General features: G+C 38.1%; 1 protein-coding gene across 2 annotated transcripts in view; it reads right to left on the bottom strand.

The window, feature by feature from the left end:
- The window catches only part of LOC126761591 (ankyrin repeat and BTB/POZ domain-containing protein 2), a 106,826-nt gene that overhangs the window by 28,809 nt on the left and 58,884 nt on the right, over positions 1-19,133 (bottom strand). For both annotated transcript variants that reach the window (XM_050477904.1, XM_050477905.1), the window contains one exon: positions 11,962-12,779. In XM_050477904.1, coding sequence (XP_050333861.1) covers positions 11,962-12,503 — 542 coding nt within the window. In that variant the 5' untranslated portion in view covers positions 12,504-12,779. The remainder of the gene's footprint in view (positions 1-11,961; positions 12,780-19,133) is intronic.

Here is a 19,133-nt window from a genome sequence, read left to right as displayed (position 1 = left end):
GCCCCGGTGTTAAGAGGAGGAAGCGATTTACTTGCAGATAAAACTGCGTAATTTTTAAAATAGACTTTGTTGCATGTGTAAACAATTTTTAAAATTATATTAGTTAGCTTTTAGTACGGGTTTTTTTTTTTTTTTTTGGTTTCGGCTATCTGTGCGCAAAGTCTTGAAGATAGAAAACAGGGTTGTATTTTTCATGTTAGGAATAAGTGCATCCTCCAATCCGCGCACTATTTGGAGCTGCATCCATCTACAAGGGGTTGCCCATAGGGAGGCACTCTGCGATGGAAGCAGCACGTTGATCTGATCAAAGCTACGAAGGCACTTATGGTGTGCAATCGGCTTAGTGGTAGATGTCCGACGGCGGCACTTGTTGTCTGTCTTTGCAACGCAAGAAGGATCTAAGTGACGAAATACCACTGGCTCTTCTCCATACCTATGAGTAGTTTGTTTAATTTGCTGGGGCCAGGTGAGACGTTGTGACTTAGAAGTGGACACAAGAGCGAGTAGGTTGCGGTGCAATTCTCATTTACTTATCTATTCTAAATAATCTTGAGGGTTTAAAAATCCAACACGTGCAAGAATTTAACCCGAACGACCATCAAGCACGCCGTATATTCGATGAATGTGGTCAAAACCAGAAGAACACGGGCCACTATTTTCAGAAGAGAATTTTGCTCAGGGATGAAGCTCACTTTTGGTTGAATGACTACACTAAAAATCGATATCTTAAAAACCTAAAATGAAAGATCAGATCGATATATTTGATATTTAAGGGACTAGCCTACGGACAAATGAATACAGACGAGCATAGCTAAATTGACTCAGCTCGTCACCCTGATTATTTATACCATATATAGTACTTCTGTCTGACTGTCTCCAACACTTCCGTTTGGGTTTAAACAAACACTCCCTTTGATGAGCTTTTTAATATTACAATTATTTGAACGTAGCGGATGTCTTAGAAGAGCCTTTCAGATCGGCTTAATAGTAAATTCAGATAAATAAAAATGTATTTCGCATGTAAATGACTTTGTCAAAAAAAGTTTTTCATTCGCAAAATTTTATTACGAAATACACGCCCTCAATCTCAATCTCAATCACATCACCTCAGTTCCGGTTATTTCAACTCAACCCATTTGGTTACAGACTCTACAGTTCAAATACAATGAAAGTGAAATTATCACTAACGTTAATAAGCTTACTAAATGGAGAATAATTGGTGACAAGACAAAAAGCTAAGAAATCTTTATTATGGCAAAAGCAAGCCACGCCGCAGAGCTAATGTGGCACACAAACCAGCAACGGCGGCAATAAACTGGAACCCACGAAAAAAATCGCTAACAAAGCGCTATTAATGATAAAAATCAAATACGCGCACTTAACACTAGCATACTGTACAACAACAGCAACAACAACGACAAATGAACACACAAAAAGCAACAAAAACAATTAAAAAAACAACTGAACATACAAAAAACCACAACAACAATGGGAAATTGACTGAAGATCACTTAGCGTAGACTAGAAACAAGAAAGCTCAGCAATCTGATTGTATTGCCAACACGACAGCGACGGCAGTATCAGCTGAGGGGGCAATAAACTCACGCGTCCGCCATACAGCAAGAAGCGTGCATCAAAAGCAAGAATAAAATGAAGCATAGCAAAAGCCACTGGGCGCAAGAAGAGAATCAGCGATTCAACAGCTGCCACAGGAGAGCTTCGAGCGTTGTTACGCTGCGCTGAGGCATTCGAGCGCGTTTTAATTGTCAACTTGACAGCACTTGGCGTTACTCTTTTTATTATTGTTTTTTTTTTGTTGTTGATTATTTTTTGCGAAATCGTATAACAAGCAGTCGTGACAACGCGCATTTGCCACGCATTTTGCGCGTACTTACAGATCCATAAGCAATGATTACACTACAGTTACATATGAGCGCACACGCACACACGTAAGCGAATGGGTGTGCATTACATCTGCCATAACACCCGCCTCAGCAAAGCTCATTACAGCCCTCTATACAAGTAGATGAGTTTAGTTGTTTTGTTGTTGTTGTTGGTGGTATGGATATCTTTATAGATTTTATGTAAATTTATCGTAAGTCGTACGTACGGTGCGTTGCTGTGAGGCGTTGTCGCCGACACTTGTTACAATTGCTGCCGCACTCAGCTGGCCGTAATTATTAGAGTGTAAGAAAAGTTATGTAAACAACAGCGGAGGAGGTATAAATAAATACCTGTTTTTATTACTTCTTCAAACCTTATTGTACCACATGTGCCTTATAAGCGTTAAAGTGCACTTAAAGCTAATTATGGAATTTAATTTAATTATAAAATTGAAAACATACAAGGTATACAAGTTCTTATCTTGATTAACTCCATAAGCTCAACCGAATACTGTTCACTAGGCATTCACGTTGTGAGGTTAAATGCTGTGACAAATGTCCATGCTGTCGGAAAGCAAGGCAGAAACATCACGACATCACATGCTTGATAGTCAAACTTTTACTGTTGAAACCATCTTAGATGTAAAATCGATAGAAATTCTGCTCTTGAATAGCCACTTAAACTTTAGCGAGCACTGTTCACTAGGCCCTCATGCTTAGGAATTAGATGGTCTGACAGATTCCAATATTCTGGCCGACACCATCTGCATGACTTTCGCGCTTTCTGGAATGAGGTTTTTGCTCATATTTAGGAACTGGACAAGGAAGTACAGATTTGATCTTAATATCACAGTCAATAACGACGTTAAGATTTGCGCCTTCACTGCTAACATGACAGCGATAACTGAAAAAATACAGAGCCGCAACAAAGTCCTCAAGTCGCCAGCCGGCAACTCGTGGGGAAAAGACAAAGAAACGTTGTTGGCAATATGCAAGACAATTGGCCGGCCGTTCCTTAACTACGCCGCACCCGATGGTCGCCTGAATGTAGTAAAGCGCAGACGGAGGAAGCTTCAGACGTATCACAATACTGCATAGCGAACGATTACACGATAACTCTTGAATGCTCCGTATGAATATTTACACAGCGAGCACAGCATGCTTCTAGTCAAGGGACATAATGAACATCTTTCCAATCCTTGCAGTCGTCTTCTTGAAGCGGAGCCGCCTCCAAGGAACGTCAAGAGGTCTTTCGATGATTCCGCCAATGACATCGTACAGTACGCCGACCAGACTTCGGACGGAACTAACTTTAAAAACACGCTGCCCGTCTTTCAAAGTGGAACCGTCAATACCTTCACCGACTCTCTCCCAGTGAATGGTGTACTTGGAATCAAACCACCTGAGATTGCAAACGGCGGACTCGAGTTGTCCCGAGAATCAACAATGACCGTTGCGCAACTTCGTTCTGGCTATTGTAGCAGGTTAAATTTCTTTTTATGTAGAATCGACACCGTCATACGAATTATATGCCCAGGGGGCAATGAGTCCCCACATGACTCTAACCACTTTTTTGCATACCCAGCGAACACTACTCATCTAACACCTCTCTTCCTATTGTCTGACTCCGTCAAAGACGGTTAGATGACTTTGATGGCAATCATCCAAAACTTCGTTTACCAACCTAAGTGAGGACTGTTACAACAACAATAACAATAGCTGTTGTTAAATCGGTATGATATAAACAGCCCATAGGAAAAGCACAAAAACCGTAAAGTCTCTCCTTAATTAGCGGCAAGGGAAAGGCAAACCGTCTCAAACCAAGGGCATCCACATAAAATTTACACAGCCAGCTGATATACAACATGATTTTTTTTGTATGATGGTCTATACATAAATGCAGATTACTTCACACCTTTTTCATAAAAGGAAATAAAAAATCATACACAAAAACATACAAAAAATCAATCAACAACAGATTGGCGCTACAAGATGCCTTCGATTGAGCTGAACGCCTCGAATTAATTGATTTAATGAATCGTAGTGAAGCAAATCAATGTGTACAAACTTGTAATTAATTGTAATACAAATGCAACGAGTACACTCCCTTTTAAAACACAACACGCCAAGATCATAAATATTCTGCTGAGTTATGTTTCTATGCGAAGATATGTAAATGTAAGTATGTTTGTATGTCTACAGGTCGAAGTGAATGCTAAACCGTTACAAAATTGAACAAAAACTAATCACAACAAATCAAAAAGTAGTTTTATTTGTTTACACAACAAACACATACACGCAATACACACACGCATGCGCACAGACAAAACCTTAAAAGTGCAAGTGTCAATCACAGCGGGCGCGCAGCAAAAAAATTGATTAACAACGTGAGCACAAGCAAACAACTTCATCTGACAGGCGGACTAGCACGTTATAATAAAGTAATTGTAGAATTGAAGTACAAAAATAGCAAAAACGGTCATTAAGTTTGAAGTCGCAACAAAAAGCCACAATGATAAGGCACAAATTGGCGGCGTTGGAAACGAGAGAATCGTGCTGTATTGGCAAATAATGCCTACGCGTCGTATGTGTTACGCAACGGTAATGCGGTTAAGGTGTTAAGGGGTTAAAGTCATACAAATTCTATAAATGCGTGGAGAATTAAAGGTAGTGAAACCGATTACTGTACACAAACGGTTATTATTGCACCAATTTTATAATTTTGTGATACTTTGAGCGCTGCTAATTTAAAAGTAATGAATATTAGAGCAGAATCGCATACTGGAAGACACTGTTGGACCTATCCAAGAATCATTAAAATTGTTTTTATGTCATTCATTTATTTGCAAAAGTATCAAGCACCTTTTCGAAGCTCAATTTTTTGTGAGCTGGTGAAATATTGCGTAGTCGAAAAAGTCTTTTCGTATTTAGTGAATAGACGTCGTTGCAGTTTAAAAACTCCAGTGCTACCAATAACATTGTGTCACACCATATAGTGTTGGAAAGGTGAGATTTCAAGCCTCATTTTACCAACAAAAAAATTAATTTCGGGGAAGGTGAAAAAAAGTTACAGCTGTTCCAAAATGAGTGAAAATCATTAAGAAATTCGCTTTATTTTGAAATTTTTGTTTAAAAAAGAGAAGAATGACACACAAGCCACCAATGAAATTTGTGAAGTTTACGAAGACGATGCTATAACAGTTCGTGTAGCACAACAATGGTTCGCTCGCATTCGTTCTGGAAATTTCGTTGTGAAAGATGGACTTCGCTCTGGTCGACCTATCGTTGAAAAAGTCGCTGAAATTATGAAAAAGATTGACCAGACATCGCTAAGGAACTTAATATTCATCATCAAACGGTTTTGAACCATTTAAAAAAGGCTGGCTACAAAAAGAAGCTCTACGTTGGGTACTACATCAGTTGTCTATGAAAAATTTAATAATAAATTTAATTAGAAATACTTTTTCGACTACCCAATAGATCAATATGCTCAAAGAGCTTGAGATTATTACGAAAAATTATATAAAAAAAATTTTTAATAAAAATATAGGCTAGGTTAGGTTAATCTAGTGGGCCAATGAGCAAAAAAAAAAATTAAAAATTTCAATTATTTCAACTTTCTACAATTATAATTTACGCCCTTGATATGGTTTTCGCGTACTACACTTGATTCTACCTTACTTTCCTCTATACTCGAAACGGGCTGCACTAATTCTCTTCTACATAATTTTGTAAGTGTTTCAAGCCCCGAAATCCGCATGCCACTTTTTAACACGCTGCCGCGTATTAATCCGCCACTTCAACATAATCACACGATTATATAGACACCCACACGATTTGCGAGATTATGAGTGGATAAACAAAAGACTTAGGACACAAACTTGTTGAAAACATGACAACGTCAAATAAAAGTAAAAAAATAAATCAAACAAATATGTGAGCACGCAAGACGACTTAAGCAAATAAAGAAACTATGAGTGCCTCATGTTCACAGTGGTTTCCTAGTTCTCATTCTCGGCGTTTACTAGCTCAAGTGTACTACAAACATAACGCCAAGAGCAGTGCGCCATGAAGATAACACAAGTACAAGTGGAAATGAAAAGCTACAAAAAGATGCACACTTGATTAAAAACAAGCAGAAACAAATAACAATGAGCAGAGAAATGCGACGTTTAGAAGCTTTATGTAAACAACTTCAATTTTATACCCTAAACAGGGTATATTATGACAGTCAAGACATTTGTATAAATTATAATAATTTAAATTATAATTAGCGTGGCGTGCTGAATTTTGAAGAATCTGAAGCTTTGCAAATATGGGTTTCTCACCAAAAAGCTGCTGATTTGTCGGAACTGGCGTTATCGCAACGCTATGGCATATAGCTGCCATACAAACTGAACAATCGGAAACAAGTTTTTGTATGGAAAACTTTTTTGTTTGTGAATATATATCCATCAATTATATATAAAATTACATATGGAGAATTATTCAAGATAGCAATATAAACTCTCCAGAAGTTTTTCAAATCGGACCACCAGAGCATATAGCTGCCATACAAACTGACCAATCAAAATCAAGTTCTTCTAAGGAAAACTTTTATATTTGTGGAGATACCTTCACAAATTTTTATGTGGATTTATTTTAAAGATATTTATGCAATCTCCGAAGAAATTGTTCAGATCGAACTACTATAGCATATAGCTGCCATACAAACTGACCAATTAAAATAAGTTCTTCTAAGGAAAAGTTTTTCATTTGGCATGATATATCCACGAAATTGAATATGAAGTATTCTCTAAAGCAGCAATATAAACCCTCAAGAAATATTTCAAATCCGGTTACTATAGCATATAGCTGTCATACGAACTGACTTATCGAAATTAAGCTCTTGTATGGAAAACTTTTTTATTTGTGGAGATATCTTCACAAAATTTTACGTGGATTTATTTTGAAGACATTTATATAATATTAGTAGAAATTGTTCAGATCGAACCATCATAGCACATAGCTGCGATACAAATTCACCAACCAAACTCATGTTCTTGTAAAAAACTTGAACTTGTGCAGGGTATCATAGCATCGTGCAGCCGCATTTAATCGCTTTTCTTGTTTTCAAACTATTTTTAGCTCAAGAACCAACTTTCGATGTCCACTTAAGCATTTAACTTTCTCCCCTGAGCTTAGACTGACGTCCAGTGGCCTACAGCTGTACGCCTCAACAAACAAAGCTTGAAAGCTTGACTTGCCACCAGTAAAAAGTGCTCAGTGCTCACTTTTGTTATTTTAATTTTAGTATGCGCGCTTTTTTATTTTTTGTATTTAATTTTATTATTTTTTTTATTTTTTTTTGTATTTTTTTTCCATCCGAGTTTTGCGCAAGTTTTCTCCAAACAATGTCTCGATTTTATTTAATTTTAGTTGATAAGTTTTCCTTCCCACTTTTCTTTTATTTGTTGTTTTTTTTTTTTTTTAATTTTCTATGCTAATACTTTGCTTGCTCTGCGTCGCTTTTCCACGCCAGCTCACTTTCAAGCGTCCAAGCAGTGTATGCTCACCTCTCCACCGCTGAAGCCACCTTTACCTCCACTGGGTTCTTATGGCTTTTTGCGCGCTGCCGTGTCCAGCGGCCATGTAATTATGTCTTTAACTCGGTTTTAGCACCATAACGAGGCAAATGGTAAATAATTGGTTGGCTGTCGTGAAAAACAACCAAACGGTCAAAGTTGCTGACTACTGCTTGGCAAATCTGATAGTTTCTGGCGCTTTTGGCTGTCGCTGTGTCCGAGCTGTTTATTTGTTTGTTTGTTTTCGACTTTTTGTTTACGATTTTTACCAAACTTTTTGTTGCTATTTCCAACGATTTTTTTGTTTTTAGTTTTTTTTGTTAATTTTTTTTTTTTCAACTGTCATCGGTGGACCTTCTAAGCGTACGCGGTCCACTTTAAGGCAGCCCCAGACAACATCAACTAATTACCAACTGCTTACAAAGGTTGCTGCTGCTCAGCTCGTTTATCTCCGTCTGCGCTTGTTGCTGTCAGCGCAAATTTTCTATTTCGGCTTCTTGACTTCTCTTCTTCTTTTTCTGCGCTTTGCAGTTTTTGTTGATTTTGCTTAATAAAGCGCGCACTCGCGCTAAACTTTGTTGTTGTGGCGCGCTTTTGGTACTAGCCAGCGTATTTATGTAACTCCGCTTTTTTGCGTTGGCTTTTGGCGAATTCTTTGGACGCACTTTAGTCGCAGCCAACAATTCATCACTCGCAGCGCTGGCTTTTGGACTTTAAGTTGGTGTGTAAGTAAGTCAATGTAAGCGTGTGTGGATTACGAAATAAGCGCTGCCGCCTTTTCGTACGGAGTATGTAAACTATTTTTATCGCAAATATGCAATTCTTGCAGATAATTCAGTTTTGGTCAGTTGAAAATATTTGCGAAACTCAGTTTGCTATCCAAGTCCCAAATCACTGCCACAAGCGTGAGCAAGGTCGCTGGCAGCAGGTTTGTTTTGGGTGTGAGATGGTAAATGATTTGCTTACTTTGTTTTTATTGGCGTAAACACAGCTTACGAACTTATAGCCGTGTATACAAGAACGCGTCAGTCGTTCTTCCTTTTCGCTGTTTGGTGCTAATTACAGACTCCAAGTGCAGCCAGGTCCTTCTCCACCCGGTCTTTCCCTTTCTCTGCTTCCACTGGCGTGTACTGCGTCGAAAATCTTCAAAGCTGGAGCTTTTTCGTCCATTCGAACGACAAGATGGGAATGATGAGTGACTTGTAGAATTTGGTCTTCGTTCGTTAAGAGAGGACTTTACTTTTCAATTGCCTACTCAGTCCGAAGTAGCGCCTGTTGGCAAGAGTTATTATGCGTTGGATTTCGAGGCTGAGGTTACATTTGGTACTAATGCTGGTTCCAAGATAGACAAAATATTGATTGTATTATTCTAGAAAGAATCTACTGCAAGCTCCTTATCAGTTCTTCGCCGCCGTATTTGAATAGCTCGACCGGCAATCCTTCAACCCCGGCGCTTTGTTGTTTTTCAGACGGATTATGGCTATTCGAAGTACTTCAAGGTGGGCAATGGAACATCTGCTCCATCCACATCGATTCGGGAATCGGGTTCATCAGCTGTTCAGCTGTTATGCTGGAGAAGTGTCTCATACTATGCGCCAACAGTTTTCACCTGTGCCTTGGTTCTCAAGACACTTCTGGTCGATATGTGAGGTTTTGAGCGGTATTACTGCTTGGTTGTTCACGTAGATATTGCCAGCTGTTGCATTAGATGGTAGCGCAGCGAATCGCTCAACCCTTTTCATTGAATTCCGGTAGGTAGATTTTCGTAAAACTGTCCATTACACTAAACCAGCGTAGAGCTGAGTTAAAATTTCCGCCAAAAATATCACTTACTCCTTAAATGCATTTAAAAAATCTTCTTCTGTGTTTTATTGTTCAAGCGCGACTTCTAACTAACTCACTTAAGAGTAATTAACTCAGAGGCGAAGGAGTATTTAATTACGCTTTAGTAGCGATTATAAAGTGTTGACACAACCAGCTTCGGTGTGAATACCGACCAAGGTCAGCGTCACTAGAGCATTAAATTTGACTACGTGTTGTTGGACGTTCTAGAGCAAAACATTAAACATCGAAATAGTTAAACGAAAATATGAGCCATAAAGTTAACACTTAATTATGCGCACGAATTAAATAAATTTATACATTTCTTCTTCTTCTTTATTGGCGTAGACACCGCTTACCCTGCACAGTGTAAATTACAAACTGAATGTTCGGCATGAAATTCGTGTATGGAAAACTTTTTTATTTGAGGAGCTATCTTCACAAAATTTCACACGGCTTATTACTAACAAGAAAGGCATAACCTCCGAAAATTTTTTTCAGATTGAATCACTATAGTATATAGCTGCCATACAAACTGAACCAACAAAATCATGTCCGTGTATGAAAAACTTTTTTATTTGTGAAGATATCTTGACGAAATTTGGCAAGAATTATTTGCGAAGACAATGGCATAATCTACAAAGAAATGGTTTAGATCGGACCACTATAGCATAGAGCTACCATACTAACTGATCGAACAAAATCAAGTTTTTGTATTGAAAACTTTTTTATTTGTGAAGATATCTGCACAAAATTCGACACGAATAATTGACTTACGCAATCCTACAATATCCGTAGAAATTGCTCAGATCGGACCGCTATAACATATAGCTACCATACAAAGTGACCGAACAACATCAAGTTGTTGTAAGGAAAAATTTTCTTGTTTGACGTGGTATCTGTACGAAGCTTGGAATGAATCATTGTTCAACGTAACGATAGAATCTCCAAAGAAATTGTTCAGATCGGACGACTATATCATATAGGTGCCGTACAAACTGATCGAAAAAAATCAAGTTTTATTTTAAAAAAGTCCAATATTTTTATTACAAACAACATTTGTAGTCATCTTTGCTATCATAATCAGTTGGCAGTACTACAAACATACATACATATATACATACATAAAACGAATGAGAATCGGTTTCAAATTGAAGCATCAAAATTGCAAGCGCTGGCTGAAGCAACAACAAGCAGAGTTTAAACAACAAATGCTACGAAAACAAATGAAGAGAATTGAATTCAGATTCAAATCAACGCACACACACACATACACATTCATATATGCAACAGTCAGTAAACAGTTAAGTTTTAGCAACTCATCATCGGCAATGCCGTTGTGTGTTAACCACACGAAAAAGGCGCACGCGCACGCAAATTCACACAGTCTTTAAATGTGCGCTGGACGTGTAGAAGTGTTCAAGCGGCAATAAACCGCCAAACGAAGCCGCAGCTGCGCAGCACGCCGCGCCAGAAGGGCAGAATGCTGGTCAAGGTTAATGGTGAAAACTAATATCCGACAAGTGTTTGCCAGCGCTCAGATGATACAGCGCTAACACAGCTGTTAAGCGTTTGCGGTTGCTGGCGGTTGTTGTTGATGTTGTTGCAGTGTCGTTTTGCTATTTTAGCAACTGCGGTTGCGCTTAATAAAGCCGCAAGGCGCAGAAATTTCAAGTTTTGCGCGGCAAGCATTTGGTGGCTCTACGTTAAGAGAGACTGGTAGAGGGTTTAACCCGATTTCTGACAAAATTATGGATCCTATAGAAAAAAGTTATATGGAAATGTTGAAGGTAGTGAAGATATAGCTTTTGTATATTTATAATTTTTCGATTTGAATATTTTAAATAAAAAAAAAAACAGTTTGTTTGGTAGATAAAAATTTTTGTACAAGAAAAAATAAAAAATATCAGAAACATGGTTTTATGAATTTTTCTCATAAATTTTGAGGTTATGTGAAAAAAGATATAAATAAAAAGGCCAAAAACTTGGTTATATGAAGTTTTCAAATAGATATTGAGGTTATCTGAAGAAAGTCGAAATACAAAACTTATAGATCTTTTGATTACCTACAACATTGTCATATAACTTTTTTCTATAGGACGCGTAGGTTTGCCGGAAATCCAGATAAATCCTTTTTAATCCTTAAAAAATCAATCACGCCTCTTCTCTTCCTTCTTCCGAGCACAAATCGCCTGTAAATTATTTTTCGTTTAATATTTGTTATTATATCTCTGGTTTCCGATGGGCTTCTAATTTCTTTATTCCATTTACTTGTATTTTTATCATAACCAAAAGCTTCAGCACTGCTCTCTATATATCTCACCAAAATAAATCATTTAGCATTTTTGCTATTAAAACCAACCAAAATTTTCCGACAGGGGCCTTAGCTAAGTATAAAATATATAATAAGGCTATATTCAGCCTAAAGCCATGCTACGATTTTCTTTCTAAGCAATGCAGCTAAAGAAGTTCAAAACAAATTTTGTTTGTAATTGCCTACCTTTAGGCGCACAACTCAAACACAATCCACAAGCACAAATTCCACACTCAATACACATACAACAAAATTCAGCCATATGCACTTATGTACTATAATATATATTATATACATATACATACATACATATATAGATAGATATAGTATGCGCTAAAAATCAATCAGAAATCGCCTTGGCGGCGGCAGCGACACTCACCTACGCGGCTTCGGTCGCACGATTTCATGACTCGAATCGGTGATGCAGAGCGGACTTAATGCGCCGGCCAAGTGTTCGACACCGATGCGACCCGGGTCCCAGCTGTGACGTCCGGGCATATCGTTGTTGTTGCTATTGTTGGCGTTGTTGCTGCCACTGCCACTGCCGCTGCTACCAGTAACGACACCGCAGTCGTTGTTGCTGTTGCTGTTACTGTATGCGTCGTACTGCTTGCTCTTGTTGTGCTGTTTGTTGTGTTCGCTGTTGTTCGTATTGCTGTTGTTGCTGTATTGCGGTTTGCAATGTGAGACAACAGTGGTTGCTACTGCTGCGGTCGCTGTCGCTGCGGTTGATTTTGGTTTGACGGCAATCGTTGGACGTAAATTGTAATTATTGCTGCTACCGACTATGTTGCTGTTATTGCCACCACCAGCGCTGCATTGCTTGCTGCTGATTGTCGTTCTTGCTGCCGGCAATGGCACTTGCTGATTGCTGGCAATAATCGTGTTGATGTTGGCGGTGTTGGCGGCTGTTGCAGGCATTCGTGCGCTGTTTGCTGCATCGGTTGCACGTACATATATATGTAGTTGATGTGAGAGTGTGTGTGTAGCTGGAGTGTTAATCTTTTTGTTCGCACTTGCGGTTAGGCCAATTGCTACTGTTCACTTCGCTTTGTTATTTTCTTTCTGCCGTAAGTTGTTGTTGTCGTTCACTGCTTGCTTTTGACACCCACGCAATTGAGCGTGTTAGAACGTTGTGATTTGGCGAGAAATATTTACTGCGTTGAGTTTCTTATTGCTGCTTATAAGTGGCTGCCGCTGGAAGAAAATTAACAAGAGAAAAAAGATTGAGTTTTAATAGTAAAAAATAGATATATGAGTTTAACAAATATTATTACATAACTAACATAAATTAAAGCTAATAAGAAACTAATATTTTTTACAGTTATGTCTTGTAGACTAATATATGCCAATTTTCGTGAAGAAACCTTGCCAAATAAAACAGTTTCTTATACAAAAACATGTTTTTGGTCTTATAGTTTGTGCGGCATCTAAATGTTATAGTAGTCCGATCTGTACTATTTTTTTGGAAATAATATTGTGGGCTTGGAGAAAAATCTAGACCAAATATCGTGGAGACATGGTCATCAAATAAAAAAGTTTTCCATATAAGAACTCAATTTCGATTATTCAGTTTGTATGGCAGCTATATGCTATAGCATATATGCAGCAATAATATTGCACTAAGAGGCGATTAAGAAGCTTTCTCATAACAATCGTGCCAAATTTCGAGAAGACACCTTTTGAAATAACAAAGATTTTATACAAGGTCTGAATTTTGAGCGGCCAATTTGTATGGCAGTTATATCTTATAGTGACACGATATCAGCGTTTTCGACAAATAAGCAGCTGCTTGGGCAGAAAAACACGTATACAACGAGGAAAGACGATATCTCGAAAATTAAAGTTAAAAAATTTCTTTCAAATACAAAATTTCCTATGTGTAATGAATACCAAGGTAGTTAATTACTTTGTGACAAAAGCTGAATTCAGCCAACCAATGTGGGATTATAATGCTTCGAATACTTGCAATACTTCCAATATTTTCAATATTTGCCATACTTTCGAGCTTATAATTGCCATTTTCAATTACATAAACTCATTATAAATACGAAATTCAACGAATTCCCTCACGTGACATTCATTAATTAACGATTACACGTTGAAATGTGGCCAGCAAGTTTTGTATAGGAAAACTCAATAGGTGATTTGCTATTTTGCGCGCAGACATGCCAAAATAATTACATACAAACAGGCCGCGCATAGCCGTATTTATTAACGAAATCGCGCAGGCTGTACGAGCGTCGGCGCACAATACGCCGCGACAATTTCGTAGCAAATAGATTGTCGCATTTTGAGCGTGCGTCTACGTGCCACACATATTTATGGCAATAGCGAACAACGAGGCGGCCGACTGCTAATACAATGTTGCAACATTGCTGCGAACGTGCAACTGCAACATGTGTGTGAGTACCGGCAACACACAACGGCGACAACAAGTTACAGCTTGCTGATGGGCGACAGAAAAAAGTGCCACGAAACCGGCTACGCAACCGGTTGCTGACCAAAAGCGCTGCATGTGCGCCTATATGTAGTGGTGCGCCTAGCATCTAAGACACCCCATCATAGACGCTTAAGTGGCTGTGGCTGTGACTGCGGCTGTGGCTGTGCTTTGCAGCGTTCAAATGTAAACGAACTGCTACATTAATTGCATACCAATGTGGCTCCTAAGTGCTTAAAGTCCTTGCGTTGCAGCAAATGTCACCGCGCACAAGCTGTGAGCTGTGGATGAGGCAGCCCTGCTGGTATGTGCTGCACGCGGCGACTTATTGAGCCGCTTTGTGGGCAACAGCGATAATCGGCCGCGTCGTCAATAGTCAACTAATTTCATGTTTCATATTTTATAAGAAATTTACGAGACACCATTCACCGCGGCAAGCAACGCGCCACCGGTCGGCTGTTGTTATGTGTTGTGGTCAATAAGAAGCCGACAGTCACAGCCACAGCTTAAATGCGACTACGACAGTCGGCCATGAGGGACGTCAGTGATGTGTGGCTCACGTGTTTTTTGTTACTGCTGTTGTTGTTGGTGACCGTCAAGCAGAGGAGTAGCGGCAAGTAATGATGTGGCAGCTCGGTATTTTGCCGTTGGCGTTGACGCTGTGGTGGCGTGTTGGCATGACAAAGCCAATATCAACTTATGCGCCGGCCAAGCGCATTACAATAACGCTATATGTATGTATATATATACTTACGTACATACTATATAAATATTACTGCGTGGTTGCTGGCAGTGGCGGAATGTGTGTTAGGGTGCGAGCAGGTAGTGTCTGCCTTCTATATGGCTGATTTTGTGGTAAAGCGTAAATTATGGTGAGAATTACTAGTTGGTAACCGCACAAAACAACAACAGCAACAACAATATCGGCATTTTTATGTCACAATGTGCATGCCACATGTCTGTTGCAGCGCTTTATGGTGCCCCTTGCCGTGTAGCAGCATACATTTATGTGTCCAAACATATTTACGGCCCATCAGCGCCTTCGCCGATTGCTCGCGAAGAAATTATGCGCACGCGTGTGGAATAAATGCGTACATATTTTACACTTATTCGGAAGCAATCGGCTGTTGTAAAGTTCTGCATTTTATATCAGATCAATTTTTTAGATGAAAATATTTCGCTGCTAAGCTTACAGTGGCTGGAAGAGAGTAGTTATGCAACAAAGTTTTAAGTGCTGTATGTGTATGTTTTTTCCCGATTTTATTTAAGAAAAACACAAAAACCAAACGAAAACAGGCCAAAACATTAATTTCGGTTGCGCCAAAGCCTGAATAGCCTTCATATTATGAATACCGTTATTGTAATTTATGAATATTCTTCATAAATAAGGAACTTTCCATATAAGCAGTAGATTTTGAGCGTTCAGTTTGTATGATAGCTATATGTTATAGCAGTCCGATTTAAGAAATTTCTGCAGATATTTTAGCTTTGTTTAAAAAATTAATCCCTGCCAAATTTCGTGAAGATATCTCATCAAATAAAAAAGTTTTTCATACAAGAGCTTGATTTGGATCAGTCAGTTTATATGGCAGCTATATGTTGCAGTATTCCGATTTAGAAAATTTCTTAACATATTTTAGCGTTGCCATGGACAACATTACGCACCAAATTTCGTGAAGATATCTCGGTAAACAAAAAAGTTTTTCATACAAGGTCAAGATTTTGAACGTTCAGTTTGTATGATAGCTATATGTTATAGTGATCTGATTTAAAAAAAATTCTCTACATATTTTAGGAATTTATGAATTAATCTTGGAAAAATTTCATGAAGATATCTCGTCAAATAAAAAATGTTTTCCTTACAGGGCCTTGATTCTGATCGTTCAGTTTGTATGACAGCTATATGCTATAGTAGCTCGAACTAAAAAATTTCTTAAAATATCTTAGCATTGCCAGAGCCAATAATATGTGCGAAATTTCGTGAATATATCTCGTCAAATAAAAAAGTTTTCCATATACGGCCTAAATTCTAATCGTTCAGTTTAAATGGCAGCTATATGCGATAGTGGTCACATAACGGCCGCTCCAGAAACTGAGCAACTTCTTTGGGTGGAAAGTATGTGTGCAAAATTTCAGGTCGATAACTCAAAACCTAAGGGGCCATTTTATGTGTATACAGAGAGACAGAGAGGTGGATAATTGGTCAAACGCCGTAACTTCTGATACTGATTATTTATTTATACATTTTAAAGATTTTCAGACATTTTCATCTAGTCTAGATAGTTTTGCAGCGATTACTACTGGCTGTAGTGTGGAGACATGGATACACTTGACTCCATCCTCATGAGCCATGAATAGAGTATGCGGAAAAGAAGACTCTTGCAGGCTGCAGCCTCGATCGACTGTATTTTTTATTGTAGCATTTCTTCATTTTCCAATCAAAACCTTATATAATTTATTTATTTATAGCGGTAAACTTAAGATCACCCATAAATTATCATTTGAGAAAACCATAACTGCTCATCTGCAAATCATTGCAGCGGCTGCTGCTATTACCATGAGCTACTTAGACATACCTCTCGCATTTAATTGGCCAACTTAAATAACAACAACTAAATACTAAACATAAAAATGCTATCAACACATGCCACACATTTCTTTTTTTATTAGCTACTAATTTCAAGTACATATTAGGAATAGAGAAAAAGCAATGGCAAAAACAACAAGTCGCAAGGCCGGGCAGCAGTGAGCAGCAGGAAAGCCAATAAACTTTAATTAGCCAGTAATTTGCAGCAAACGTAGAATAAGAGTAAGCAGCCAGTTGGCTAACTAACTTGCTAAACGGCAACGTATGCGGCTGTGGCATGCAGCAACTAACAGCATTAACTACGGTGCAGCAGGCAGCAGATGGCAGAGGTTTACTAATTTCACATTTCTCTGCAGCGCATTTGATATTTTCACCTTTTTCGCCGTTAGAAGTGAAGCAGCGACGTTGAAATGTACTATGAAGGCGCAAATATGGATTGAGCAAGTGTTTTAATATGTTTGTTAAAGTGTGTGTGCGCATAAAATCAAAGAAGGCAATCAAGCGCTTTGCGTGCCAAATATCAGCTATTTCCGGCCTGCCTGTCACTCGAAGCGTGAAATAATCGAGATTTCGCAATTTTTAAATGAATACTTTTATACGATATAACATTTTGCACGCGTTCTTTGCTCTCCAAGTAGCTGCTCATTTGTCGGAACTGTCGATATCGGACCATTATAGCATATAGCTGCCATACAAACTGAATGAGCGGAAACAAGTGCTTGTATGGGAAATTTTTTTATTTGACGAGATATCCTCATGAGATTTTGTATGAATTATTAACCAAGACAACTATACTATATCTGAAGAAATTAGCTGGATCGGTTGGTTGTAGCATATAGCTGCCATGCAAAGTGACAAATCGGAAACATGTCTTTATATGAAAAACTTTTCAATTTGACGAGATATACTTATTTGACGAAATTTGGCAAGAATTATTTTATAAGGCAATGCTACTATAACTGAAAAAAAATTTCACATCGAACCACTATAGCATATAGCTGTCATAAAAATGAACGCTCAAAATCAAGTCCTTATATGGAAAACTCTTTTATTTGTGTATATATCTCCACGAAATTTGGCAGAAATTATTGTTTAAGACACGGCTGTAATCTCCAAAGAAATTGTTCAGATCGCATCAATATAGCATATAGCTGTCATACAAACTGAGTAATTAAATTCAAATTAAAAATACTTTTATACACTTTTTTGCTATATATGTATATATAATACACCTGTTAAGGGTATATATAGACGATTTAACGTTTCTTCTTGTTTCTTTGTATTTTTGCTCATTTCATTTGTTATATTTTTATAATTCTGCATCTTTTTATGTTTTGTTTCCTTTGCTCGCTGCTGTCGCTTTAGTTTGACGTGATTTGATTTGTCATTTTAATTGCAATTAAGTGCTGCGCTAATTGCTATTGTCTGTTTGTCAGCACCTGGCCAACTTGACACAACAGCGAGTCTGTTTATTTTGTCGTCTGTCAGTCGTCAGTCTGCGCATGCGCACACACGTTACTGTTGGCATGAGCTGGTAGTTGTTGTTAGGGTAGTTTCTGTCATCAGCGTTTGAATTATTGACGTCGTCGGCAGAGTTGCGCAGCATTAGAAAATAGCAACAAAAAACCACATGCACATTGTTATAGCTACTTTTGCTCATATTCACAGCTATATTTGTACTCGTATGTGTGAGTGTCTATTGTCGAATGCTTATTTGGTTTGCCACCAGCAGCCCGCTTGTCGCTGTTTATGACATATTTCATAGAGATTTATTGCATTCTAATAATGTGCAGGGTGTGGGGGGCAATACACATTTTTGAAAATATTTGCCATAATTCATTTCTTTCTTTTTTTGTATGTCATATTAGAGCCAGTTTATAATATATTGCTGTATTGGCGTTTTCATTTGTCGTAAAATGCAAAAACATGTTTCACTCAATGCAATTTAATGCAAAATAAAGCGCTGAAATTGGCGCATAAAAGTCATTGCGTTCGAGTCTCGAATTACATTTTAATGATCTGCGTTGGCCATTAGACGGCAATTGGCACTAAATAAAAATATGTGTCTACTAAATGTATTTAAATCAATTTTTGGTCACTTTTTGACTTGTAAAGGAGTGTGGTATGCTTCGAATTGATATTTTTATAGCCTGAACAGAGAATACTTATAATGACTGTTGCGAAGTTTCTCACATCCAGAAGGAAACGTTGGAGCATTTTTATTCACGACAACGGTAAAATCTCCGAAGAAATTGTTCAAATCGGACCGGTATAGCGTATAGCTGTCATACAAACTAAGCGATTAAACTCAAGTCCTTATATGGGGAACTTTTTTATTTGCCGAATTATCTTAATGGAACTTAGCATAGATTTTTACCGAAGACATTATTCCAACATCTGCAGCAATTGTTCGGATCGGACCACTATAGCATATAGCTGTCATACAAACAGAACGATCAAAAGCAAGCTCTTGTATGAAAAACTTTTATAAATGACAAGATTTCTTCATGAAATTCGACACAAA

The sequence above is a fragment of the Bactrocera neohumeralis genome, chromosome 6 (genome assembly GCF_024586455.1).
Source record: "Bactrocera neohumeralis isolate Rockhampton chromosome 6, APGP_CSIRO_Bneo_wtdbg2-racon-allhic-juicebox.fasta_v2, whole genome shotgun sequence".
NCBI classification, from domain to species: Eukaryota; Metazoa; Arthropoda; class Insecta; order Diptera; family Tephritidae; genus Bactrocera; species Bactrocera neohumeralis.
The sequence above is the reverse complement of the archived record's forward strand: the minus strand, read 5'-3'. Positions and strand labels throughout refer to the sequence as shown.